Source organism: Pongo pygmaeus, chromosome 5 (genome assembly GCF_028885625.2).
Source record: "Pongo pygmaeus isolate AG05252 chromosome 5, NHGRI_mPonPyg2-v2.0_pri, whole genome shotgun sequence".
Classification (NCBI taxonomy): domain Eukaryota; kingdom Metazoa; phylum Chordata; class Mammalia; order Primates; family Hominidae; genus Pongo; species Pongo pygmaeus.
The window spans coordinates 32,063,914-32,090,466 of NC_072378.2; the positions used below are offsets into that span (position 1 = coordinate 32,063,914).

General features: G+C 49.2%; 3 protein-coding genes and 1 non-coding gene across 15 annotated transcripts in view; 2 read left to right on the top strand and 2 right to left on the bottom strand.

Annotated features, from left to right (window-relative positions):
- Positions 1 to 23,408, top strand: MSH5 (mutS homolog 5). Of its 9 annotated transcripts, none has more exons than XM_054491320.2 (25): positions 1 to 221; positions 626 to 785; positions 1,334 to 1,457; positions 3,027 to 3,107; positions 3,259 to 3,321; positions 4,054 to 4,175; positions 4,362 to 4,471; positions 4,714 to 4,749; positions 5,399 to 5,481; positions 7,531 to 7,576; positions 13,744 to 13,882; positions 14,010 to 14,072; positions 18,574 to 18,702; positions 18,962 to 19,034; positions 19,180 to 19,289; positions 19,827 to 19,907; positions 20,155 to 20,242; positions 20,517 to 20,706; positions 20,821 to 20,947; positions 21,419 to 21,568; positions 21,914 to 21,991; positions 22,200 to 22,343; positions 22,546 to 22,683; positions 22,844 to 22,917; positions 23,152 to 23,408. In XM_054491320.2, exons 2-25 carry the CDS (start codon positions 639 to 641, stop codon positions 23,261 to 23,263), a joined length of 2,508 nt encoding a protein of 835 aa, XP_054347295.1. In that variant the 5' UTR covers positions 1 to 221; positions 626 to 638; the 3' UTR covers positions 23,264 to 23,408. The 9 variants fall into 9 exon arrangements, with proteins under 9 accessions (XP_054347295.1, XP_054347298.1, XP_054347297.1 ...); XM_054491323.2 differs by having other exon boundaries at positions 22,200 to 22,331; XM_054491322.2 differs by having other exon boundaries at positions 21,917 to 21,991.
- Positions 17,372 to 17,476, bottom strand: LOC129039727 (U6 spliceosomal RNA). The gene has a single exon (XR_008503439.1). It is a non-coding gene; the product is annotated as a U6 spliceosomal RNA (small nuclear RNA).
- On the top strand, positions 23,398 to 25,584 carry SAPCD1 (suppressor APC domain containing 1). The gene is made up of 5 exons (XM_054491327.1): positions 23,398 to 23,901; positions 24,148 to 24,288; positions 24,797 to 24,892; positions 24,999 to 25,088; positions 25,174 to 25,584. Exons 1-5 carry the CDS (start codon positions 23,788 to 23,790, stop codon positions 25,267 to 25,269), a joined length of 537 nt encoding a protein of 178 aa, XP_054347302.1. The 5' UTR covers positions 23,398 to 23,787; the 3' UTR covers positions 25,270 to 25,584.
- VWA7 (von Willebrand factor A domain containing 7) overlaps positions 24,868 to 26,553 on the bottom strand; it is a 13,173-nt gene continuing 11,487 nt past the window's right edge. For 3 of the 4 annotated variants that reach the window (XM_054491318.2, XM_054491319.2, XM_063666958.1), the window contains one exon: positions 25,499 to 26,504. In XM_054491318.2, the coding sequence (XP_054347293.2) occupies positions 26,331 to 26,504 (174 nt within the window). In that variant the 3' untranslated portion in view covers positions 25,499 to 26,330. Of the gene's footprint in view, positions 25,459 to 25,498; positions 26,505 to 26,553 lie in introns of those variants that run through there. The other variant, XR_010126836.1, reaches the window with a different exon arrangement.

Consider the following 26,553-nt stretch of genomic DNA (forward strand, 5'->3'; position numbering starts at 1 on the left):
GAAGGCGAATAGGCCAATCAGCGTCCAGACTCTTCAGCTACGGCAGTCCGCTTCTCCTCCTCGCCCTGTCGGATCTCTAGGCTGGATCCGGGCCTCTTCAATCAATAGCGGCTAGGAGGGCGGGGCGCGTGCGCGCGCACCTCGCTCCCGCGCCGGCGCGCTCCTCCTGCAGGCTCGTGGCGGTCGGTCAGCGGGGCGTTCTCCCGCGTGTCGCGACTCAGGTTACTGAAAAGGCGGGAAAACGCTGCGATGGCGGCAGTTGGGGGAGGAGGAAAATAAGCGCGTGAGGCTGGGGTCCTGGCGCGTGGTTGGCAGAGGCAGAGACATAAGACGTGCACGACTCGCCCCACAGGGCCCTCAGACCCCTTCCTTCCAAAGGGCAACCTCCGCGTGACAGGAATGAGGGTGGGGCGCGTGGAGTTTCCCACAATCTGTACTTTAGTTAAATACCCGAGAATTCACCCCCGGTGTCCACAGCTCTCCACGCCCCTCAGCCCTGCCCCGCAGCCCTGCCCCGCAGCCCTGTAGCAGAAGTACTTAGTGCTTTGCATTCTGCGCGCCACCTTACCCCAGCCTCCTCAGTGAATCGTTGCTTCCGAACCGCCCTCACTTTTTGCATCCGCAGAGCCTCCAAGCTCATGGCCTCCTTAGGAGCGAACCCAAGGAGAACACCGCAGGGACTGGGACCTGGGGCGGCCTCCTCTGGCTTCCCCAGCCCGGCCCCAGTGCCGGGCCCCAGGGAGGCCGAGGAGGAGGAAGTCGAGGAGGAGGAGGAGCTGGCCGAGGTCTCTGAGGGGAGTAGAAACTTGAATGGAGAGTTGATGGGAAGTTAGAATAAAAGAGGGTTGGGTGCCGGGCGCGGTGGCTCACACCTGTAATCTTAGCACTTTGGGAGACTGAGGCGGGCGGATCACCTGAGCTCAAGAGTTCGAGACCAGCCTGGACAACATGGCAAAACCCCGTCTCTACTAAAAATGTAAAAGTTAGCCGAGCATGGTGGCACGTGCCTGTTATCCCAGCTACTGGGAAGGCTGAGGCAGGAGAATCACTCTAACTCGGGAGGCGGAGGTTGCAATGAGCTGAGATTGCTCCACTGTACTTCAGCTTGGGCGACAGAGCAAGACTCTGTCTCAAAGAAAGAAAGAAAAAAAACAACAGGGTTGGGAAGAGCTGGGCAAGTCTCTTACCTCCTGAGTGGCTGTTTCTCATTCACTAAATGGGGGTGATGATACCTATCTCAGAGATTTGATAAAATGATTAAATAACATAAGGCATGGCAAACCCTACACTCGAGTGATTCCAATAGTGGTTTCCTTTCTTCCTTGCTGGACAGATCCATCTGTGTGTGCTGTGGAATTCAGGATACTTGGGCATTGCCTACTATGATACTAGTGACTCCACTATCCACTTCATGCCAGATGCCCCAGACCACGAGAGCCTCAAGCTTCTCCAGAGAGGTGGGGACGGAACCATAAATTCCTCTGCTCTCTGGGATTGCAGATGTGTTACACACACACACACACACACACACATTTTTTTTTTTCGAGACAGAGTCTTGCTCTGTTGGCCAGGCTCAAGTGCAGTGGCGCAATCTTGGCTCACTGCAACCTCCACCTCCTGGGTTCAAGCAATTCTCCTGACTCAACCTCCCGAGTAGCTGGGACTACAGGCGTGTGCCACCACACCCAGCTAATTTTTTTGTGTGTTTTTAGTACAGACGGGGTTTCACCATGTTGGCCAGGGTGGTCTCAAACTCCTGACCTTGTGATCCGCCCACCTTGGCCTCCTAAAGTGCTGGGACTACAGGCGTGAGCCACCACGCCCAGCCATGTTTTACTTATTAACTCACCTCACTGTCTAGCATATTTTGTGTTGCTATGAGGAAATACCTGAGTCTGAGTAATTTGCAAAAATAAAAAATAAAAAAGTTCTTATTTGGCTTATGGTTCTGGATGGTTGGAAAGCTCAAAATTGGGCATCTTCACTGGTGAGGGCCTCAGGCTGCTTCAACTCATGGAAGAAGGGAAGGCAGGGTGTGTAGAGGTCACATGGCAGAGAAGAAGCAAGGGGGAGGGAGATGCCAGGCTCTTTTTGACAACCAGCTCTCTCAGGAACTAATAGAATGAGAACCACTCACACGTACCCACCAACACACTCCAGGAAGGGCATTAATCTGTTCATGAGCGATCCACTCCCATCACCCACACACCTCCTGCTAGGCCCTACCTCACAACACTATCGCACTGGGGATTAAATTTCAACACGAGATTTGGCGGGGATAAATCACATTCAAACTATAGCACTGACTCAATGTATTTTACAGTTGCTTCACAGAGGCTCCCTCTTGTTTTTATGAATTATTTTCATTATTTAACAAATATTTGTGAGGTTGTTTTTTGGTTTGTTTGGTGGTTCTTTTTTGAGACAGTGTCTTGCTCTGTCACTCAGGCTGGAAGTGTGGTGGTGCCATCTTGGCTCACTGCAACCTCCGCCTCCTGGATTCAAGCATTTCTCCTCCCTCAGCCTCCGGAGTAGCTGGGATTATAGGCATCTGCCACCACACCTGGCTAATTTTTATATTTTTAGTAGAGATGGGGTTTCACCACGTTGTCCAGGCTTGTCTTGAGCTCCTGGCCTCCAGTGATCTGCCTGCTTTGGCCTCCCAAAGGGCAGGGATTACAGGCATGAGCCACTGTGCCTGGTCACAAATGTATATGACGTATTTACAATGTTTCAGGTGCTTCAGATTCAGCCCTGGGCAAATCAGTCATGTCTGTTCTCCAGGGGTTTACAGCCTAGTGACAATATCCAGAACATCCCACTTCCCTCTCACCATCCCACCACTCATTACTTTTCTAAATCTCATTCCTAACTTCTGTCTGTGTTCCCAATGTGCAGAGCACTCCCTACTCCTAGGGAGGAAATGTTTTTGAGAAGGAGAGGGGTAGGAAGAGGAGGGCTATGGGTTTTCTCTTAGTCAAAGACAAAGATCCTTTAACTCATTTGATCTCTGTTCTCCTTCCAAGTTCTGGATGAGATCAATCCCCAGTCTGTTGTTACGAGTGCCAAACAGGATGAGAATATGACTCGATTTCTGGGAAAGCTTGGTAAGGACTTGGTAAAGGATGGAGGGGAAATGGGGAAGGACTGATATATGGAATATTCCAGGGGGCTAGAATTGGGTGAGAGGGAGTGTCAGACAGAGGTAGAAGGATTGAGATGTACAGAATGATAGCCTTTTCTTTGCCTCCCCCACAGCCTCCCAGGAGCACAGAGAGCCTAAAAGACCTGAAATCATATTTTTGCCAAGTGTGGATTTTGGTATCTCCTTCCTTTTGCTTTGCCCAACTCCCTGTTCCGGTGTCCCATTCTTTCCCCCTAACTCTACCTTCATCATCACAGATCTCCCCTCTGCCTTATGTCATCCTAAACCTTTGTGCTCCTCATGCCCTATGACCCATCCCCCCAAGATCTCTCCTGCTCCCTACCCTTTAATAACCTGCAGGTTATTGGGAAGCCTCTGCTTGAGTCATGTCTAGGGATGAGGGCCTCCCCTGAGGAGTGGTGACGTTTTTGGACAGGTTTTATTGTTGGATTTCTCCCCATTAAGTTAAAGCCTTTTGTCACAAAACCAAAAGGCACTGCCTCAGTGACCCTTATTATGATCCATAAGGCACTTCCATAACCTTCCTAGGTTTACAATAAGAACAGGAGTATACTATCCTAATTAGATATTAAGATATTAGTGTTACTAGTTCTATTAATACCATCATTTTGACCAAAATCCTCAATTCCAGACAGATGTCTACTTTCCTCAGCCATTTATCTTTCTCAGGCTGTGCTTTCAGCCAAGTATCTTTATATTATATGTAGAATAAAAAGAGAATTAGACTAAGAGTCTGAAAATTTGGTTCTTGCTCTAGCTTTCCATTAACTGCCTGTGTGAGCTTGGGCAAGTCAAATCATCTCTCTTGCTTCTATTGTCTCATTCTTAAAATGGGGTGAAAAAGTTGAGCTGTAAGACCTTTCCCTTTGCTTGCCTCCCTCAAATAGGTCTGGAGATAAGCAAACAACGCCTCCTTTCTGGAAACTACTCCTTCATCCCAGACTCCATGACTGCCACTGAGAAAATCCTCTTCCTCTCTTCCATTATTCCCTTTGACTGCCTCCTCACAGTGAGATTGGTCCTGGGGGATGAGGGCTGGGAGGCGGCAGGTTGGAGAAAGGCACAAGAACCTCAGTGCTAGGGCTGAATTCTGGGAGGTACTGGCCTAGCCCTGGAAAATAATAACTTTCCCTGGTGCTCTGCAGCCCCCAGGAGATTTAAGATTTACCCCAATTCCACTGCTGATCCCCTCCAGGTTCGAGCACTTGGAGGGCTGCTGAAGTTCCTGGGTCGAAGAAGAATCGGGGTTGAACTGGAAGACTATAATGTCAGCGTCCCCATCCTGGGCTTTAAGAAATTTATGTTGTAGGTGATTCACCCCAACCCCAACCAAAGTAATGTGGGAATGGGAGGCCTGAAAAGTAAAGTGGGGGTGGGGTGTGGATGTGGCTGTGACCCAGTGGGTCAAGTGCTCTAGGACACCCGGGAGAATTTAAGGGCTAATGAGACTTTGGGAAGAAGACTGGGACAATATTCAGAGAAGGGGACAAAGGAAGTGGAGTTGTGGAATGAACTCAGACCCCTTCCTGCTTGTTTTCTGACCTCAGGACTCATCTGGTGAACATAGATCAAGACACTTACAGGTAAAGAGGTGGAGGCATGCTGCTGTTTCTGGGGAGGGAGAAGGATTAAGTTTAATGCTCCAATAATCCTAATGAGGCTCTAGTTTCCCTAATCCTGGGGCTATTAAGATCTCTCTCCTTGAAGGAAAGGGAAGGGGGGCTTTGAGGGAAAGAGAGGAAGAAAAGCATAAAGATATTAGCTTGCTTTTCTATAGGGAGAAACTGAGGAAAAGAAAAGTAAGGGACAAACCTTACATCAAGATGTGATCTCGGCTGGGCACGGTGGCTCATACCTGTAATCCCTGCACTTTGGGAGGCCAAGGCGGGTGGATCGCCTGAGGTCAGGAGTTCGAGACCTGACCAATATGGTAAAACCCCGTCTCTACTAAAAATACAAAAATTAGCTGGGTGTGTTGTGCGCCTGTAATCCCAGCCACTCAGGAGGCTGAGGCAGGAGGATTGCTTGAACCCAGGAGGCAGAGGTTGCAGTGAGCTGAAATTGCACCACTGCACTCCAGCCTGGGCGACAGAGCGAGACTCCATCTCAAAAAAAAAAAAAAAGGCGTGATCTCAGGAGGATATCCCCATCCCCATTCCATTTATCAGTCCTCAATTCTTATTCCCTTCAAAAGTCCAAGTTACCCCAAACTCCTCCATTTCTCCTTGACAGTGTTCTACAGATTTTTAAGAGTGAGTCTCACCCCTCAGTGTACAAAGTGGCCAGTGGACTGAAGGAGGGGCTCAGCCTCTTTGGTAGGTGTGCCCCATCCCTCATCTCACATTACAAAGACCTACCAGAAAAGCAATTGGCTCCAAAGATGCGTCCCAGCCTCCCTTCCCACTTCACTCCCATTGTCAGATATCTCTTTCATGCCAATCCAAATTTCTTACCTCTTTGTACCCCCCGTCCCCCCAAGCTTGAGCATCTTCCCATACTTTGTGGCTGTAAAGTGTTGTTGTATATCAGCCATTACTTTACCAATTCTGTGTTCCTTCCCTGGGTTTGTATGAATGTGTCTACTAGTTGGGTACCTGTTAGGGACTTTGGGAGGCCTTGTATATAGAGGAGAGTTTTGTAACTGCATAAATGCCTATTTGATTTGTATAGAGTCTTTATCAGTTGTCTCTGGCTTTAGGGTATATTAGGGACATCTCCGCAAATATCCATATAGTTTCATAGCTCAGTAAGTTGTGTCCAGTTTTTTTTTTTTTGAGACAGAGTCTCACTCTGTCACCCAGGCTGGAGTGCAGTGGTGCGATAGCAGCTCACTGCAAGCTCCGCCTCCTGGGTTAACGCCATTCTGCTGCCTCAGCCTCCTGAGTAGCTGGGACTACAGGCACCCGCCACGACGCCCGGCTAATTTTTGTATTTTTAGTAGAGACCGGGTTTCACTGTGTTAGCCAGGATGATCTTGATCTCCTGACCTCGTGATCCGTCCGCCTCGGCCTCCCAAAGTGCTGGGATTACAGGCGTGAGCCACCGCGCCCAGCCAGTTGTGTCCAGTTTTGTGTGTGTGTGTGTTTGTGAGACGAAGTCTCGCTCTTGTCCCCCAGGCTGGAGTGCAATGGTGCGATCTCGGCTCAGTGCAACCTCTGCCTCCTGGGTTCACGCGATTCTCCTGCCTCAGCCTCCTGAGCAGCTGGGATTACAGGCACCTGCCACCATGCCCAGCTAATTTTTGTATTTTTAGTAGAGACGGGGTTTCACCATGTTGGCCAGGCTGGTCTTGAACTCCTGACCTCAGGGTATCCACCCGCCTCAGCCTCCCAAAGTGCTAGGATTACAGGCATGAGCCACCGCGCCCAGCCGTCCAGTTTTTTACATATGTGTGTTGGGCTCTTGAGGTTTTTTTTGTTTGTTTGTTTTGTTTTTTTTTAAGATGGAATCTTGCTGTGTCACCCAGGCTGGAGTGCAGTGGTACAATTTAGGCTCACTGCAACCGCCGCCTCTTGGGTTCAAGTGATTCTCCTGCCTCATCCTATCTCAGCCTCCTGAACAGCTGGAACTACAGGCCTGCACCACCATGCCCAGCTAATTTTTTTGTATTTTTAAGTAGAGATGGTGTTTCGCCATGTTGCCCAGGCTGGTCTCAAACTCCTGAGCTCATGTGATCCTCATGCCTTGGCCTCCCAAAGTGCTGGGATTATAGGCATGAGCCACCCTGCCCGGCCAGCTCTTGAGTTTTTATATTTTTGGAGGGGCGGGAGGGCTCTTGAGTTTTTGTGTTTTGTTTGTTTGTTTATTTGTTTTGTTTTGAGACGGAGTCTCGCTCTGTCACCCAGGCTGGAGTGCAGTGGTGCGATCTCCGCTCACTGCAAGCTCTGCCTCCCGGGTTCATGCCGTTCTGCTTCAGCCTCCCGAGTAGCTGGGACTACAGGTGCCCGCCACCACACCCAGCTAATTTTTTGTATTTTTAGTAGAGACGGGGTTTCACCGTGTTAGCCAGGATGGTCTCGATCTCCTGACCTCGTGATCCGTCTGCCTCGGCCTCCCAAAGTGCTGGGATTACAGGCATGAGCCACCGCGCCCGGCCGGTTCTTGAGTTTTAACTAGGTCTGCTTTGTGTATTTTTCTGGCTAAATGTCCCTGTGAGTGTCCATCCCTTCCCCCATCTCCATGTACGGTAATCCCAGCTCATATCTGTGGCCAGGTACCAGCTTTGGCTGCCTTTGTGCCCTCCCAGGCCAGCTTCCTCAACAACCAGCACCTCTGACCTGGATGCCTCAGCTTAGACACATAAACACATTCCATTCCCTGTCCCTGCCTTGTAACAAGTTCACTCCCTGCCTTATCCCTCACAGGAATCCTCAACAGATGCCGCTGTAAGTGGGGAGAGAAGCTGCTCAGGTGAGTGGGTCCCACACATACTACACACTAATGCATGAATTCCATATGCACACTACGTACTAAAGCCTACTAATGGCAGTATACAGATTCTCACATACACCACCCCACCTATTAGTAGTAAAGCAACTGCCCTTTACTGAGCACTGGCTAAATGCATTTCATCCTTATAACAGCTTTGTGTAGTAGCTGATATTCATCTCATTTTTTGTTGTCAGGACAGGTACACATATACCCATTGATGATACACAGACTTGCACACATACAAGCAGCAGGAAAAAACACAAAATGTAAGGCCGGGCACAATGGCTCATGCCTATAATCCCAGCACTTTGGGAGGCCAAGGTGGGTGAATCACTTGAGATCAGGAGTTTGAGACCAGCCTGGCCAACATGGTAAAGTCCCATCTCTACTAAAATGCAAAAATTAGCCAAGCATGTTGGTGGGTGCCTGTAATTCCAGCTACTCGGGAGACTAAGGCAGGAGAATCACTTGAATCCAGGAGGTGGAGGTTGCAGTGAGCCAAGATTGTGCCACTGCACTTCAGCCTGGGCAAGAGAGTGAGACTCTGTCTCAAAAAAACAAAAACAAAAACAAAAACAAAAAAAAATGCTAATGTAACACATGGCTATGTTAGCATGGTTATCTTTAGTTATAGAAAACACACTTCACATTTCTGTGATGACTGTCAAATTTGTGTCTCTAGTTTTGAACTCCATATGTGAATGTTAATTGCATATCACCACCTGCAGTTTTCACAGGCAGCTCAAACTCAGAGCATCCAAACTGATGCCCACCAGATCTGTTCCTCTTCCTGCATTCCCTTTGCTGCTTAATGGCATTGCTGGCAGTACACCTTCTCAAGCCATGAACCTTGGATTGATGCTTCTCCCTCATCTCCCATATTTAATTATTCACTAAGTCTTATCGATTCTATCCTGTAATGTCTCCCCCAGCTATCCCTGTCTCTTTCCACTGCTCTAATTCTGGTCATCACCATGGTCATCATCATTTCTAGCCTGGAGCATTGCCTTTGCCTTCAAATTGGTCTGTCTGCCTCTGATCTCTTCTTTTTCTAAGCCACCCTTCATTCTAAAGTACCTATCATTCTGCCAGTTCAAGTGAGCTAGAAACAAAAAACCTGTCATTCCAAAACAGAGATCTAAGCATGTCACTCCTTTTTTTTTTTTTTTTTTTTTGTGACTGAGTTTTGCTCTTGTTCCCCAGGCTGGAGTACAATGGCGCGATCTCTGCTCACTGCAACCTCCACTTCCCAGGTTCAAGCAATTCTTCTGCCTCAGCCTCCCGAGTAGCTGGGATTACAGGCGCCCACCACCACGCCTGGCTAATTTTTGTATTTTCAGTAGAGACGGGGTTTCACCATTTGGTCAGGCTGGGCTCGAACTCCTGGTGATCCGCCCACCTCGGCCTCTCAAAGTGCTGGGATTGCAGGCATGAGTCACTGTGCCTGGCCATCACTCCACTTTTTAAATAGCCTAAGTAGAAAGAAAATAACATAAACCTCAGGAGGTTTTCCCATTACCTTCAGGATGAAGATTAGCATCTTAAGCAGTATAATGATGTTCAGGGTCCGTCACATTTACCCTAGTTTTAATTTCCAGACTCACCTTCCCAAGCCCCTTCTAAGTCCTTTCCTACTGGATCTACCTTATATTCTAGTCATTTAGGGCCACTTGCCATTATGGAAACATGTCATGCCTGTGTTTATGCTGCTCCTTCTGGAAAGTCTTTTTTTTTTTTTTTGAGACAGAGTCTCCCCCTGTCACCCAGGCTGGAGTGCAGTGGTGCGGTCTTGGCTCACTGCAACCTCCGCCTCCCAGGTTCAAGCGATTCTCATGCCTCAGCCTCTGGAGAAGCTGGGATTACAGGGGCCCACCACCATGCCTGGCTAATTTTTGTATTTTTAGTAGAGATGGGATTTCACCATGTTGGCCACGCTGGTCTTGAACTGCTGACCTCGTGATCCGCCCACCTCGGCCTCCCAAAGTGCTGGTATTACAGGCATAAGCCACTGCGCCCGGCCTGGAAAGTCTTTTCCTTGTTCTGTACCTATCAAAATCTTACATCCAGGCCAGGCGCGGTGGCTCATGCCTGTAGTCTCAGCATTTTGGGAGGCTGAGGCAGGTGGTTGATTTGAGGTCAGGAGTTCAAGACCAGCGTGGCCAACTTGGTGAAACTTCATCTCTACCGAAAATACAAAAATTAGCCCAGCGTCATGGCACATGCCTCTAGTACCAGCTACTCAGGAGGCTGAGGCAGGAGAATCGCTTGAACCTGGGAGGTAGAGGTTGAAGTGAGCCCAGATTGCCCCACTGCACTCCAGCTTGGGCAACAGAGTGAGATTCTGTCTTAAAAAAAAAAAAAAAGTACATCCTCTTCAAGGTGCAATCCAACTGTTACCCTTATGGCTTCCACAGGCACCTGTAAGGAGTTGATGTGCACCTTCCTTGTACTCACATAGTGCTTGTTTATGTTTTTCTAGTTGCACTGTCACATCAGGTTAGAATTAGCAGTCAGTGAATCTGCTTGCCTCCATAGCTATGAACTCTATCTAGTGGCCATACCTGTTACCTCAGTGTCTGACACATGGTCTTGTACATAGTAGCACTCAATGTGTGAACACAACGCAAATGCAAACACACTGGTAACATCATCTCTAAACAGAGTGGAAGCCTTTGCTAGCCTCAGGTGCACAATCCTTCCCCTATCTCACCTCCCGCTGCAATGTGTATCTTGGAGGGGTTAATTTAGGATAATCTCTGAGGTCATCTCCAGGTAATCAGCAGGGTAATCAGGTAATCAGCATCTCCAGGAATCGGTAGGATAATTTAATTACCCACACATTCTCCAGTGCTTCAGGTGCAGATCTTTAATCTCAGCCACAGATGGGAGGGAGAAAATTCTCAGTGGAGAAGAGAGCTGGATTTAAGGTGGGGAAGAAGTGCATATTCCCCAAATGGAATCAGACAGGGCATGAGATCATATAACTTGAAGAATCATCATATAATCTAATGAACTAAGGAGAGGTGACATTTATTAATATTTCTGTATATGAATTTAATTTATTAGGAAATACCTCTAACGTACAAAAAGATGTAAATAATAATATAGGGCCAGATGTGGTGGCTCACGCCTGTAATCCCAGAACTTTGGGAGGCTGAGGCAGGAGGATTGCTTGAGGCCAGCAGTTCAAGAACTAAAAGCTGGACAGGCCACCAAGAATATGACTGAATGTCACAGTATGCTCTAAAGAGCACTGTCCTAGGAGTCTGGAGACATGATTTTGAGACTTAGCTGTTCTTATTGGCAGTATGACTTTGGGCAAGTTGCTTATCTTTTAACGGTTTCATTTTCTCAGTTGTTAAATTACGGAGTTTGGTTTAACTAAAGTCTTTCCCAGTACTAGCAGGACATGAGTCAGAGATACCAAAGTGTTTAGTGTGGCGCATGTCCTTTCTAAAGTGGGGATGGCTATTTACAGACTGGCCTACACTGTTCTGGTGGGAGCCCTCAGTGACCAAGGAGCAGAGGTACCTGAAACCCACCCTTGAAGCCATCTGGATGCTCCCCTTCATTCTAATCTGGGGTGTTCTAACCCAAAGTAACTGGCCACAGACTGCAATGTAAGATACAAATCTTCAGGACCTAGTGTGTGCACATGTTGGCTCTTACATAAAATGGCATCCTTAGTTACTTGCTCTATGTAGAAAAGAATTTGTGGGCTCACAAGTCCCTGCAGAATCTCACACTCTCATGGCCAATAAGGATACAGGGATACCCAGATTTAGACAAACACAGATGAGGCATTTATTTCTGTATATGAATTTATTTTATTTTATTTATTTATTTTTTTTTTTTTTGAGACAGAGTCTCGCTCTGTCGCCCAGGCTGGAGTGCAGTGGCCTGATCTCGGCTCACTGCAAGCTCCACCTCCCGAGTTCACACCATTCTTCTGCCTCAGCTTCCCAAGTAGCTGGGACTACAGGCGCCCGCCACCATGCCCGGCTAATTTTTTTGTATTTTTAGTAGAGACGGGGTTTCCCCGTGTTAGCCAGGATGGTCTCAATCTCCTGACCTTGTGATCTGCCCTCCTCGGCCTCCCAAAGTGCTGGGATTACAGGCGTGAGCCACTGCACCTGGCCTGAATTTATTTTAATTTATTAGGAAATACTTCCAACACACAAAAAGATGTAAATAATTAGCTGGGCGTGGTGGCTCATGCCTGTAATCCCAGCACTTTGGGAGGCCGAGGCAGGTGGATCACCAGAGGTCTGGAGTTTGAGACCAGGCTGGCCAACATGGTGAAACCTCATCTCTACTAAAAATACAAAAATCAGCCAGGTGTGGTGGCGCACCCCTGTAATCCCAGCTGCTCTAGAGGCTGAGACATGAGAATCGCTTGAACCTGGGAGGCGGAGGTTGCAGTGAGCTGAGATCCCACCACTGCACTCCAGCCTGGACAACAGAGCAAGACTCTGTCTCAAAAAAAAAAAAAGATGTAAATAATAATACTATCGGGCCAGGTGCAGTGGCTCATGCTTATAATCCCAGCACTTTGGGAGGCCATGGCAGGAGGACTGCTTGAGGCCAGGAGCTTGAGAACAGCCTGGGCAACATAGCAAGACCTTGTCTCTATAAAAACTATTAATAATAATACAAATGGCCAGGCGCGGTGGCTCATGCCTGTAATCCCAGCACTTTGGGAGGCTGAGGCAGGCAGATCACCTGAGGTCAGGATTTCGAGACCAGCTTGGCCAACACAGTGAAACCCCATCTCTACTAAAAATACAAAATTTAGCTGGGCATGGTGGCACACACCTGTAGTTCCAGCTACTGGGGAGGCTGAGGCAGGAGAATCACTTAAGCCTGTGAGGCAGAGGTTGCAGTGACCCGAGATCGCGCCACTGCACCCTAGCCTGGGCCACAGAGCAAGACTCCATCTCAAAAATAATAATAATATTACAAATATCTATATATCCATCAGCCAATTTAAGAATAAGACATGCCGGGCGCGGTGGCTCATGCCTGTAATCCCAGCACTTTGGGAGGCTGAGGCGGGTGGATCACAAGGTCAGGAGTTCGAGACCAGCCTGGCCAAGATGGTGAAACCCTGTCTCTACTAAAAATACAAAAATTAGCCGGGCACGGTGGCGGGTGCCTGTAATTCCAGAACCTGGGAGGTGGAGGTTGCAGTGAGCCAAGACTGTGCTACTGCACTCTAGCCTGGGTGACAAAGCAAGACTCTGTATTAAAAAAAAAGAATAAGACACTATTGGCCAGGTATGGTGGCTCACGCCTGTAATCCCAGCACTTTCGGAGGCCGAGGTGGGCGGATCACGAGGTCAAGAGATTGAGATCATTCTGGCCAACATGGTGAAACCCTGACTCTACTAAAAATACAAAAATTAGCTGGGCAAGGTGGCGCATACCTGCAGTCCCAGCTACTCGGGAGGCTGAGGCAGGAGAATCACTTGAACCTGGGAGGTGGAGGTTGCAGTGAGCCAAGATCGCATCACTGCACTCCAGCCTGGCGACAGAGCTAGACTCTGTCTCAAAAAAAAAAACAAAAAAAAAAAACCCAAAGAATAAGACACTATTGTTGAATGTCTTAATGTCCCTCCCCAATCCTTTTTTTCTCTGCAGGGTTGACCATTATTTTGAATTAAAGGCTTATCATCCCTAATGGGACAGTTATGTTTTCACAGGAAGAATATGAAAAGACGAATGTCTGTTGCTGTTACCCAGAGACACTTTCACAGCTAAATACAGACATACAAACACATACTGACTCACCATCTCTTACTCAGCCTCAGAGTGAGCTGCAGTGTTGGCACACAAATACCTCAACACACTGCTCTCCTTCTAAAATATTGACAAGCTCCGTTACTTATATACATGGAATGACACACGGTCTTATCCATTGAAACTGTGATATGTAGACACAATTATGCTCACATCTAGCAATTTTCAGTAGATACACATAAACACACCTGAATGGGTAGGACACTGCACTTGCCACTACATTCCCATAGCACATCGTGGATACATATTGCCACAATCCCCAGGGACTGCAAACACACTTTTTGGCAAACTGAGATCAAGATGATAGATGTAACTTCTAGTACCCCCACCCTAACGCTCACTTCCAGGCTATGGTTCACACGTCCGACTCATGACCTGGGGGAACTCAATTCTCGTCTGGATGTCATTCAGTTTTTTCTGCTGCCCCAGAATCTGGACATGGCTCAGATGCTGCATCGGCTCCTGGGTCACATCAAGAACGTGCCTGTGAGCCCAGGGTGGAGGGCAGGGAGGTGGGGAAGGAGGTTGAGGGCTGATACTGGGCAGTGGGCTTCTTGAGGGGCATTAGAGGGAGGGAAGGGAAAACAGCGGCTGTAACCTTGTCTGACTGTAGCTGATTCTGAAACGCATGAAGTTGTCCCACACCAAGGTCAGCGACTGGCAGGTTCTCTACAAGGTAAGGCCTTCCTTCTTGAATCCCAGAAGTCCAGGTAAAGACCCTCAGCCTGTGTTCCAGACTGTCTGTGCCCTAGACACTCTGTGCAATTTTATTCTACCCTCTTTTTTTTTTTTTTTTGAGACAGTCTCGCTGTGTTGCCCAGGCTGAAGTGCCGTGGGGCGATCTTGGCTCACTGCAACCTCCGCCTCCGGGGTTCAAGCAATTCTCCTGCCTCAGCCTCCCCAGAAGTTGGGATTACAGGCACCCGCCACCATGCCTGGCAAATTTTTGTATTTTTAGTAGAGACAGGATTTTACCATGTTGGCCAGGCTGGTCTTGAACTCCTGACTTCAGGTGATCCACTCACCTCAGCCTCCCAAGGTTCTGGGATTACAGATGTGAACCACCGCGCCCGGCCTCCCTCCCTTTTTTTTTTTTTAACTTTGTATTCAGGAAAATGTAAAAAATATTTAGAATAATATAATTAACCCCCATGTACCCACCATGCAGTTTCAACACTTTGACTTATGCCAATGTTTTTTTTATTTCTTTTTTTTTTTTAGACAGAGTCTCGCTGTCACCCAGGCTGGATTGCAGTGGTGTGATCTTGGCTCACTGCAACCTCTGCCTCCCAAGTTCAAGTGATTCTCCTACCTCAGCCTCCCAAGAAGCTGGGATTACAGGTGCCCACCACCACACTGGAGTGATTTTTGTATTTTTAGTAGAGATGGGATTTCACCATGTTGGCCAGGCTGGTCTCAAATTCCTGGCCTCAAGTGATCCGCCCATCTCGGCCTCCCAAAGAGCTAGGATTATAGGTGGGAGCCACTGTGCCCAGCCCAGTATATTTCATCTGTATCTTCTCCCACTTTCTCCTCTTGGATTATTTTGTGGGTTTTGTTGTTGTTGTTGTTGTTGTTGTTTTAAATAAGGTCCTGCTCTGTCACCCAGACTAGAATGGAATGGTGCAATCATATTTCATTGCAGCCTCTAACTTCTGGGCTCAAGCAATCCTCCCACCTTAGCCTCCAGCGTAACTGGGACTATAGGCCTGAGATGCTGCACCTGGCTTTCTTGGATTATTTTGAAGCAAATCCCAGCCATTATATCATTTCATCCATAAATATTTCAGTGTAATTTCTTTTTTCTTTTTTTTTTTTTGAGACGGAGTCTCACTGTCACCAGGCTGGAGTGCAGTGGCCTGATCTTGGCTCACTGCAACCTCCGCCTCCCGGGTTCAAGTGATTCTCCTGCCTCAGCCTCCCATGTAGCTGGGATAACAGGCACATGCCACCATGCCCAAGTTATTTTTTTTATATTTTTAGTAGAGACAGGGTTTTACCATGTTGGCCAGGATGGTCTCAATCTCCTGACCTCATGATCCACCCGCCTCGGCCTCCCAGAGTGCTGGGATTACAGGCGTGAGCCACCGCACCCGGCCAATATTTCAGGGTAATTTCCAAAAGAAAACTATTTTTTAAAAAGAATAACAGTATTGTTATCTTACTTTAAAAATTGTATTATTTGATATCATGAAATATCTGAAATTTTTCTTTTTTGAGACAGGGTCTCACTGTCACCCAGGCTTGAGTGCAATGGCACAATTGTAGCTCACTGCAGCCTCAAACTGTTGGGCTTGAGCGATCCTCCCCGCTCAGCCTCCTGAGTAGCAGGGACCACAGGTGATGGCCATCACACCGAACTAAGTTTTTATTTTTTGCTTGCATTTATTTATTTATTTATTTATTTTTGAGACAGGATTTCGCTCTTGTTGCCCAGGCTAGAGTGCAATGGTGTGATCTCGGCTCACTGCAACCTCTGCCTCCTGGGTTCAAGTGATTCTCCTGCCTCAGCCTCCCAGGTAGCTGGGATTACAGGCGTGTGCCACCACGCCCAGCTAATTTTGTATTTTTAGTAGAGACAGGATTTCTCCCTGTTGGTCGGGCTGGTCTCGAACTCCCGATTTCAGATGATCTGGCTGCCTCGGCCTCCCAAAGTGCTGGGATTACAGGCATGAGCCATTGCGCCTGACCAATTTTTTATTTTTTTTAGAGACAGGATCTCACTATGTTGCCCAAGGTGGTCTCAAACTCCCGAGCTCAAGTGATCCTCCTGCTTGGGCCTCCCAAAGTGCTGAGACTATTGGTGTGAGCCACCATGCCCAGCCAGATGATGGCCCTAATCCTTTTTAATCTACAGGTTCCTTCTCCATCTTTTCTCTCTTGTCCTTTCTTTTTCTCTTTTTCTTCTCCTTGCAATTTGTTGAAGAAACTAGATTATTATTTGTCTTACAGTGTTTTCCGTTAGCCTGGATTTTGCTGTTTGCATTTCCTAGATGTTTTTGGCACATTTCTCTCTCTTCTATAGTTTCTGTAAATTAATATTTAGTTCTAGAAGCATGAAAAGGTTCAGAGTTTTTTTTTTCAATACTGTTTTGGAAGTAGAGGAACATAATGTCTGATATGTCTGATTGTCTCTCTTTTTCTGATGTTAGCAAATGTTCTGATGTTTAATACCTAAATCTATTATTTATTTATTTGTTTAGTTAGTTTGAGATGAGTCTCCCTCTGTCGCCAGGCTGAAGTGCAGTGGCACGATCTTGGCTTACTGCAACCTCCGCCTCCTGAGTTCAAGTGATTCTCCTGCCTCAGCCTCCTGAGTAGCTGGGACTTACAGGCGCACACCACCACGCCCAGCTAATTTTTGTATTTTTAGTAGAGACGGGATTTCCCCATGTTGGCCAGGATGGTCTTGATCCCTTGACCTCAGGTGATCCACCCGCCTCGGCCTCCCAAAGTGCTGGGATTACAGGCGTGAGCCACTATGCCCAGCCATCTATTAATTCTTTAGCAATTACAAAGTAGTAGTATTTAAATCTCTCATTCTTTCTTCATTTATTAGCCAGAAATTTCTGTAAAGAGAAACTTCCTTTTCTCTACTATTTGGTTGCCAAGTGATAGAAATCATATAGAAATACAGAAAATTGCTTGATTTTTCCCCCACTCTTTTTTTGTTTTTTTGAGACAGAGTCTTGCTCTGTCACCAGGCTGCAGTGCAGTGGCACGATCTCGGCTCACTGCAACCTCCGCCTCCCTGGTTGGGTTTCAAGTGACTCTCCTGCCTCAGCCTCCCGAGTAGCTGGGACTATAGGCGTGTGCCACCACGCCCGGCTAATTTTTGTATTTTTAGTAGAGATGGGGTTTCGCCATGATGGCCAGGATGGTCTTGATCTCTTGACCTCGTGATCCACCCGCCTCAGCCTCCCAAAGTGCTGGGATTACAGGTGTGAGCCACCGTGCCCAGCCCTTTTTTTTTTTCCCAATATGGAACGCTTCTTGAATTTGTGTGTCATCCTTGCCCAGTGTCCGTGCTAATCTCTGTAACCTTCGAAATTTTAGTATATGTGCTGCAGAAATGAGCACCTCCCACCTTTATTTACTAGCTATCAATATGGTAAATTAGTTCCCTAACATTCTCCAAGATAGCCATGAGGTTTTTTTGTTTTTTGTTTGTTTGTTTGAGACAGAGTCTTGCACTGTTGCCCAGGCTGGAGTGCAGTGGCACGATCTCGGCTCACTGCAAACTCTGCCTCCTGGGTTCATGCCATTCTCCTGCCTCAGCCTCCTGAGTGCCTGGGACTACAGGCGCCCGCCATCACACCTGGCTAATTTTTTGTACTTTTAGTAGAGACAGGGTTTCACCGTCTTAACCAGGATGGTCTCAATCTCCTGACCTCGTGATCCACCTGCCTCAGCCTCCCAAAGTGCTGGGATTACAGGTGTGAGCCACCGCGCCCGGCCCTGATAGCCAATGAGGTTTTTTTGTCATTGTTCTTCTTGTATCATTACAGACTCATGGCCTTTTATAGCTATATTTCTCTTTCTCCCGACTCTGTACAAACTCCTTTGTTTTAGAGTTTGCACAACCCTCTATCAAAGCACCTACCACCTCACTTTTAAATCTTCTGAATGTATTTCTGTCTTCCTTCCTAGACTGTGAGCACATCTGGGACAGGGACCGTATCTTTTTTTGTTTGTTTGTTTGTTTTGAGACAGAGTCTCACTCTGTCGGCCAGGCTGGAGTGCAATGGCGTGATCTGGCTATAACCTCCACCTCCCAGGTTCAAGAGATTCTCCTGCCTCAGCCTCCCAAGTAGCTGGAATTACATGTGCATGCCACCACGCCCAGTTAATTTTTGTATTTTGAGTAGAGACAGGGTTTCACCATGTTGGTGAGGCCGATCTCGAACTCCTGACCTCAGGTGATCCACCACCTCAGCCTCCCAAAGTGCTAGGATTATAGGCATGAGCCACTGTGCCTGGCCGGGACCATATCTTAATTGTCTTTGTAGCTTCAGTGTTTGGTACAGTGCCTCTCACTGTTTCTTTTTGCCTTTGAGATCTTCCCTCTTTGTTACTGTGATCTTCCCTACTGGTCTTTGTTCTTCTGAGTCTGTCCCTATCACCACCTCAACCCGAGCTGGATGTGGCCTGTCCTCCTTTTTGTGTTTCTCTCACAGACTGTGTACAGTGCCCTGGGCCTGAGGGATGCCTGCCGCTCCCTGCCGCAGTCCATCCAGCTCTTTCGGGACATTGCCCAAGAGTTCTCTGATGACCTGCACCATATCGCCAGCCTCATTGGGAAAGTAGTGAGTGGAAGGAAAAAGGGAGTGCACCCAGGGAGGTCAGGGAGAGAGAATGCAGCGTGCGAGATGGGGAAACGTGGACGATACTGAGGTCAATTGGATAAAGAATGGGATGATGGGAGGAGGCGGCAGAACTTCAGGGAAGTATCTGGAGGGTGAGAGTTAAAGGAGGACTGCAGGGAGAATTGGGGCCCAAGGAGAGCTGAGGAACAGGACAGAGAGAGGGTGCCAGGTCCTAAGAAACAGTACTTAATCTCCTCAGGTGGACTTTGAGGGCAGCCTTGCTGAAAATCGCTTCACAGTCCTCCCCAACATAGATCCTGAAATTGATGAGAGTGAGTGTTGGGTGCGGATGGGCCTGTGAGCCCTGCGCAGTGATGGAGCACCATCCTTGGCAGGTGGTCACCACGGCTGGGGATCTTCATAGCAACCAGGGCAGGAGCCTCACTTTTGATAACCACATGTCTTCCACCCTCGTAGAAAAGCGAAGACTGATGGGACTTCCCAATTTCCTTACTGAGGTTGCCCGCAAGGAACTGGAGAATCTGGACTCCCGTATTCCTTCATGCAGTGTCATCTACATCCCTCTGGTGAGGGCAGGAGAGTGGGTGTAGCCTTCAGATGTCTTTCGGGGGAGATATTAGGCTTATGAAAGACATACTGGTAGAGAAGAAAACTTGTGGGGCAGCCTGAAGAACATGAACACTTTTTTGTGGGGATACAGGGATCTCTTAAGCTCCCTCTTTCTGGCCGGGTGCGGTGGCTCACGCCTGTAATCCCTGCACTTTGGGAGGCCAAGGCGGGTGGATCACGAGGTCAGGAGATCGAGACCATCCTGGCTAACATGGTGAAACCCCGTCTCTACTAAAAATACAAAAAGTTAGCCAGGCGTCGTGGCGGGCGCCTGTAGTCCCAGCTACTCGGGAGGCTGAGGCAGGAGAATGGCGTGAGCCTGGGAGGTGGAGGTTGCAGTGAGCCGAGATCGCACCACTGCACTACAGCCCGGGCAACAGAGCGAGACTCTGTCTCAAAAAAACAAAACAAAAAAAATGCTTCCTCTAGGGTGGGGAGGTGTCCAGTAAGTCTCCAAGCAGGAGAGTAGAGTATCTCCTCTTTACTCTCCCCAGATCGGCTTCCTTCTTTCTATTCCCCGCCTGCCTTCCATGGTAGAGGCCAGTGACTTTGAGATTAATGGACTGGACTTCATGGTAAGACCCTCAACCTCTGTAAGGTGAGTGATGAGGAAAATGAGTCAGCAGCTGAGGAAGGGCGTTCCTCTACAGCAGCACTGCCCAATATGGGATCTCTCCTCTGTAGTTTTACTCTGAGCTTTACCAGCACTGAGACAAAGGAAAGAGAAGTCAGAGTTAGGGGCTGGAGGTGGGGTTAGAAAGATGGGGAAGGAGAGGAGGACCAAGAGATGCAAAGTCCACAGCTTTGAACCCCTGTACCCAGTTTCTCTCAGAGGAGAAGCTGCACTATCGTAGTGCCCGAACCAAGGAGCTGGATGCATTGCTGGGGGACCTGCACTGCGAGATCCGGGGTAAGGAAAAGCCAGAGGTGATATGCATTGTAAGATGTTTAAAAAAAAGCAGCAGCCAGGGGAAGGAGGGGAGTGGACAACTTGGGGATGCTTCCAACAGGCCCCTTCTCTTCCTGCTCTCTGTCTCGCTCACTCTGACTCTATCTTTTCCTCTGAATGTCTTGAGGTCTCAGATTGTATCTGCAACCTGTTTCCAGATCCCCCTAGGGGCCTCTGCCTCTCCTTCACTTTCCCCTGGAACTGACCTCCAGCTCCCTCCCTCACCCATTCCCAGACCAGGAGACGCTGCTGATGTACCAGCTACAGTGCCAGGTGCTGGCACGAGCAGCTGTCTTAACCCGAGTATTGGACCTTGCCTCCCGCCTGGACGTCCTGCTGGCTCTTGCCAGTGCTGCCCGGGACTATGGCTACTCAAGGCCACGTTACTCCCCCCGAGTCCTTGGGGTACGAATCCAGAATGGCAGGTAAGAATAGAGGTGGGTGGAGGAATAGACATGAGGGGCCCAAAGGCTACATCTTCTGGGGGTTCATCCATCTTGATCCACAAGCCATGCGAGGTGCCTCTCCGTCCACTGCAGACATCCTCTGATGGAACTCTGTGCCCGAACCTTTGTGCCCAACTCCACAGAATGTGGTGGGGACAAAGGGAGGGTCAAAGTCATCACTGGACCCAACTCATCAGGGAAGAGCATATACCTCAAACAGGTGAGGAGAAGCCCTGCAGCCTGGACCGCTGGCATCTCCTGCATCTACTCCACCCCTACTTGCCAGCCAACCCAGGCTCGTGCAGCTCTTCTCCCGTTTTCTGACCCCGCTCTTCATGAAAGGACCATCACCCACATCCCTGTGCTTCCACCTCACATGTTCTCATTCTCCACTGGAGAGCCAAGCTCTAATGGAACTTTCTGTGGCCCAAATTCCTTCACCTGCCTCTGAGTAGGTACACACTACTCCCAAGTATGTCTCTGCCCACGTCCTGTGCCTCCTTACTGATTCTAAATTAGCCAACAGGGCTATGATCAGGATTGGGGGAGGAGAGACAGTCAGTGTGTCTGTTACCTATTTCTCCTGTTTCACCCTGTCCATCTCTCTTTGATCTGCCATTCATGCCTTGAGCCTCACTTTCACCTCAGCTCATGGCACCAGGCCCCAGGCCCTGTCTCCTTCCCTGTTCAGGTAGGCTTGATCACATTCATGGCCCTGGTAGGCAGCTTTGTGCCAGCAGAGGAGGCTGAAATTGGGGCAGTAGACGCCATCTTCACACGAATTCATAGCTGTGAATCCATCTCCCTTGGCCTCTCCACCTTCATGATCGACCTCAACCAGGTCAAAGGGAACAAAGGGAGGTGGGATTGAGGAAGGGGATAATGGGAAAGGAACCCCTGAAAATGCTCCTAACAGGAAAGCATGCCCTCTGCTGCATGCCCTTTATACTAAAAGTGGGGAGCACTAAGGTCAGAGATAGGAAGAATCAATACCACAAACATTTCTTGAACCCTTGCTTCATGTGAGTCACTGTTGGCAAAGAGGATGAACAAAGAGTGCACCTCACCATTCAAGAACTTGCAGTGCAGTAGGGAGGGCGTGTATACAGCTTTATTCACAGGCCAACTGTGGTCAGTGCATTACGGGCTTCCAATACTAACTTTCCTTTGTCCACCTTACACCCAGCAGGTGGCGAAAGCAGTGAACAATGCCACTGCACAGTCGCTGGTCCTCATTGATGAATTTGGAAAGGGAACCAACACGGTGAGGGGAGAAACTGATGAGGGGAGAAACTACAGAGGGGAAAATGGAGGAGGATGAAGGAGCATGACAGTGAGGCTGGGCCTCTGGAATGAATAGGGCTATGTGGGCAGAAAAGAAATAGAACATGAGACAGGGAAAGGCAGTGCAAGTGCAGAGGGGCAGATGGGGTCCCCATGGCTCCGAATGCTAACCTCTGCCCTCTTTGCAGGTGGATGGGCTCGCGCTTCTGGCCGCTGTGCTCCGATACTGGCTGGCACGTGGACCCACATGCCCCCACATCTTTGTGGCCACCAACTTTCTGAGCCTTGTTCAGCTACAGCTGCTGCCACAAGGGCCCCTGGTACAGTATTTGGTGAGGAGACCAATCTAGCTCCTCGGGGGCCCCCAGGCTGGGCATTTCCCAGAGGTGGGGATTGGCTCCTCTATCTGAACAAGGGCTCCCTCAGCACAGAGACCACATCCCTTCCCTTTTCTCCCTCCCCACAGGATTGGCCAAGGGTTTCAGGACAGGAAGGAGGTGATTGATGATATACTGTCTTTTATTCTCTTTTAAGACCATGGAGACCTGTGAGGATGGCAACGATCTTGTCTTCTTCTATCAGGTTTGCGAAGGTGTTGCGAAGGCCAGCCATGCCTCCCACACAGCTGCCCAGGCCGGGCTTCCTGACGAGCTTGTGGCTCGTGGCAAGGAGGTGATGAGATCCAAATGTGCAACCACCTCCACATCAGAGCTCCCTTCCATTCCTAGTTCTATTGGGCCTGGGTCTAGGTCCACAGGATTTCTGACCCTTATTTCCCCTTCTCTTCCCCAACTCTCCTTACTCCTCCCACCTTCTTGCTTGTTGTTCCTAGGTCTCAGACTTGATCCGCAGTGGAAAACCCATCAAGCCTGTCAAGGATTTGCTAAAGAAGAACCAAATGGAAAAGTGAGTGTGTGGCCCCAGTGTCTTTACCCTCTCTGCATCTTCTCCTGCAGCTCTTCTCCCCTTTTCAGGGACTCAGCCTTCCTCCAGCACTTTGCCCTTCAGAAACCCACCATTTCTTTCTGAAATCCCTAAATCTTCAAGATCCCAGGTTTTCTGTGCCACAGCCTCTCCCCTCCGCCCAGGGATTTGGTTGTCCATTCTGCCATAAATCTTGCGATTTTCTCTCTTCTTCAGTTGCCAGACATTAGTGGATAAGTTTATGAAACTGGATTTGGAAGATCCTAACCTGGACTTGAACGTTTTCATGAGCCAGGAAGTGCTGCCTGCTGCCACCAACATCCTCTGAGAGTCCTTCCAGTGTCCTCCCCAGCCTGCTGAGACCCCAGTGGGCTGCCATGCCCTCTTTGTTTCCTTATCTCCTTCAGACCCAGAGTTTTTAGTTTCTCTAGAAATTTTGTTTCATATTAGGAATAAAGTTTATTTTGAAGAAAGATATTGTTTCTTTAGTCTCAAAACAAGAGACTAGGAAAGATCCGAAACACAGAGCAGGAGTCCACAGGGGAACCTGCCCTGCCTCAGTAAAAATAACAGTGTTGTTGCTGTAGGAAGACTCTCGGATTCTACCCAAGGATACTTCATGAGAACGAACCCCTTCAGAGAGGCCCTACAAAACAGATTAGAGGGAAGACAGAGGGGTCCAAGGGAGATGGTCTCTCTTCTCAAGTAGGAGCACCCCAGCCTCAGACAGACACAGCAGGAAAGGGCTTGAGAGGCTGACAGAGGCAGGATGGGTGCAAGGCAGGGGTGGAGGGGAGGGACCAGCCCGGGCTGCACCAGTGGGAGTGGCTCCACCCTTCCCAACTCAGAGCCATGGGAAGCCAGGGCTCTGGCGGGGTGCCCTTGGTGCAGGCTCCCTACACAGTCCTGCTGCTGCCGCTGGGGACAAGTCGCCAAGACCCAGGGGCCCAGAGCTTCTTCCTTTGGGTGAGTATCAGCCCAACAAGAGGTCCCAGGGGAACTCTCTCCATCGATCTGCCCTTTATATTTCCATTCAACTTGAGGGCCCACAGTGTTCCCACCTGCCTCCCCTTGCCCTTCAGGTCCTCAGTGGCCAGTCTGGGTTCACACTCAGTGACCACACAGTGAACCCCACTAGGGGTGGAGAGAAAGAGCCATAACCCAGAGCCCTACTGTGGCACAAGAGTCAGCCTCTGTGATTGCCTTTCCCAGCTGCGGAGGATGCAGGCTCTGGAGAGAGAACAGGATGCCCTGTGGCAGGGGCTGGAGCTGCTACAGCATGGCCAGGCCTGGTTTGAAGACCATCTGAGGGAGGCACAGCGAAAGCAGCTGCATCTAGGGGCCCTTGGTGAGGTATGGGGGCTGCCCCTCTGTGTGAATGGGGGGAGGGCCAGGGAGGGAGGAGCAGGGAATGTGTAGACACAGCCTGAGACCACTCTGGAGAGGGGAGAGTTAATGGTCAGGGATCATGAGTTGGAGGCATCACCGTAATGACAGGATGCCACCAAGTGTTAAGTTGGTGTTCATTGTTGGGGCTGGAGGAAGCTGGTCTGCATTCCATTCAGAGGGATTTGGATCACTCCATGGAGATGAGGGTGTGGCCTGGATTATTCCAATGGGGCAGGGATGGAAGGGAGGCTCCATGAAGAGTAGTGAAAGGGGGTATTGTGCTATTTGAGAGAGATGGAGGAACTGATGTGCTAAAGAGATGGAGGTGGAGAGTACTGGATTTTCCCACCTGCCTGGGAGGGTACTGGGATGAGGGGATCCAGATGAGAGGGATGGCCTGTGGTGACAGGAATAGAGTGGCAGATGGACCTCAGGTTTTCACCGTGTTGTCAGCCTCCAACTCCTCCTCTAGAATTTTCTAACAGATTTACACTCAGAGCCTGGTGGCCCCCGGTTAGCCCAGATTCAAAAGGTGAACATCTGTTTGCAGAACCTGATTCATGAGAAGGTGAGTTTATTGTTTTCAGTTTAGACTTTTGGGAAGTTGGACTAGAGAGGGGAGTTGTTGGGGTCAGTGCTGGCTTAACAGAAAACACAGCGAATTTCCCCTCCAGTTCTCCCCAAGTCCACTGAACAAGGCTAGTTCCTGCACCACCCAGGATTCAAAGAAAAGACGAAGGGAGCAGAACTTTTGGCAGCGACAGGTAAACTTCAAGAAAGAGGGCAGGAGCCCCACCCTATAGGGCTGGGAGGAGCCCAGAGGCCCCATCTGTTTCTCCTCTCCTCCAGGAGTTGTCAAGGCAGCAGAAAGGAGTCACCCAGCCAAAGGAGGAGATGGCTCAGCAGGGCTGCACCAAGGGGCCAAGAGGCCCTACCTGTGTCTAAACCCTCCTCTCACTCCCCTAAGCCTGGTGAAAGAGTCAGAAGCCCCAGGCTCCTTTTTTTGTTTCTTAACTCAACAGCTAAAAAATGGCTCCAGGTAGTGAGTCAATGAAGTTCAGACATCTTGGTGTAAAGTTACTCCTCTGCTCCTGAAAACTTCATCTTCTTGGTGTCTCATGTCCTCATTCTCCCCTATATGACATGCAAAAATAATCTTTCTTTGAAATCCCTCTGGGAAGAAGACATGTTTATTGAAACTGTCCTTCAGCCTTAAATACAAAAATAAAACCGAAGCTGCTCCAGAAAGCAACTTTCTCCAAAAATGTCTTTGGTTTGTTTCTCATAGGGTTAGGAAAAGTGCACTGTGGGAATATCCATTGCCCTCTATCCCAGTCTTGCAGGGTGTTTTGTTTTGTTTTGTTTCTGCGATAGGGTCTCACTGTCACTCAGGCTGTAGTGCAGTGGTGCGACCACAACTCACTGCAGCCTCAACCTCCTGGGCTCAAGTGATCCTCCTGCCTCAGCCTCCCAGAGTGCTGGGATTACAGGCATGAGTCACTGCACCCAGCCCCAGTCTCGAAGTTTTTAAGAAAGGAAAGGGATGTGCTGGAGAAAGAAAACCGTCATTGGCCGGGCACGGTGGCTCACGCCTGTAATCCCAGCACTTTGGGAGGCAGAGGCAGGTGGATCACCTGAGGTCAGGAGTTCAAGACCAGCCTGGCCAACATAGTGAAACCCTGTCTCTAATAAAAATACAAAAAATTAGCCGGGTGTGGTGGCGGGCACCTGTGATCCCAGCTATTTGGGAGGCTGAGGTGGGAGAATCGCTTGAACCTGGAAGGCAGAGGTTGCAGTGAGCCAAGATCGCACCACTGCACTCCAGCCTGGGCAACGAGCAAAACTCCGTCTCAAAAAACAAACACACAAAAACAAAGAGAAAAACTTCATCCCAGCTAGGAGAGGTAAGGTCCTAAGACCTATCTGACAAATGTGTCCCAGGTCTTCTTACCAATGGGGCAAGTTGAAAATAGTCCTGGAGACCCATCCGTCTAGAGCCTGTTGTGTCACCAGGAGGCCAGGCCTAGCAGAAGCAGCACCCCTCCAACCGTGCCCCACCAGGGACTGCCCACCAGCCCTGCCCCAGCCCTGTCTTGAGTCACCAATGTGAAGGGCGAAAAGGCAGGGGTGGCCGTGGTGAGGATCGGGTCAGATGAGCCGGTAGGGGTGGCGTGCTGGTCCTGCGGGGAAGAGGAAGAGAATGACAGGGTGTGCTAGAGCTGTACTCAA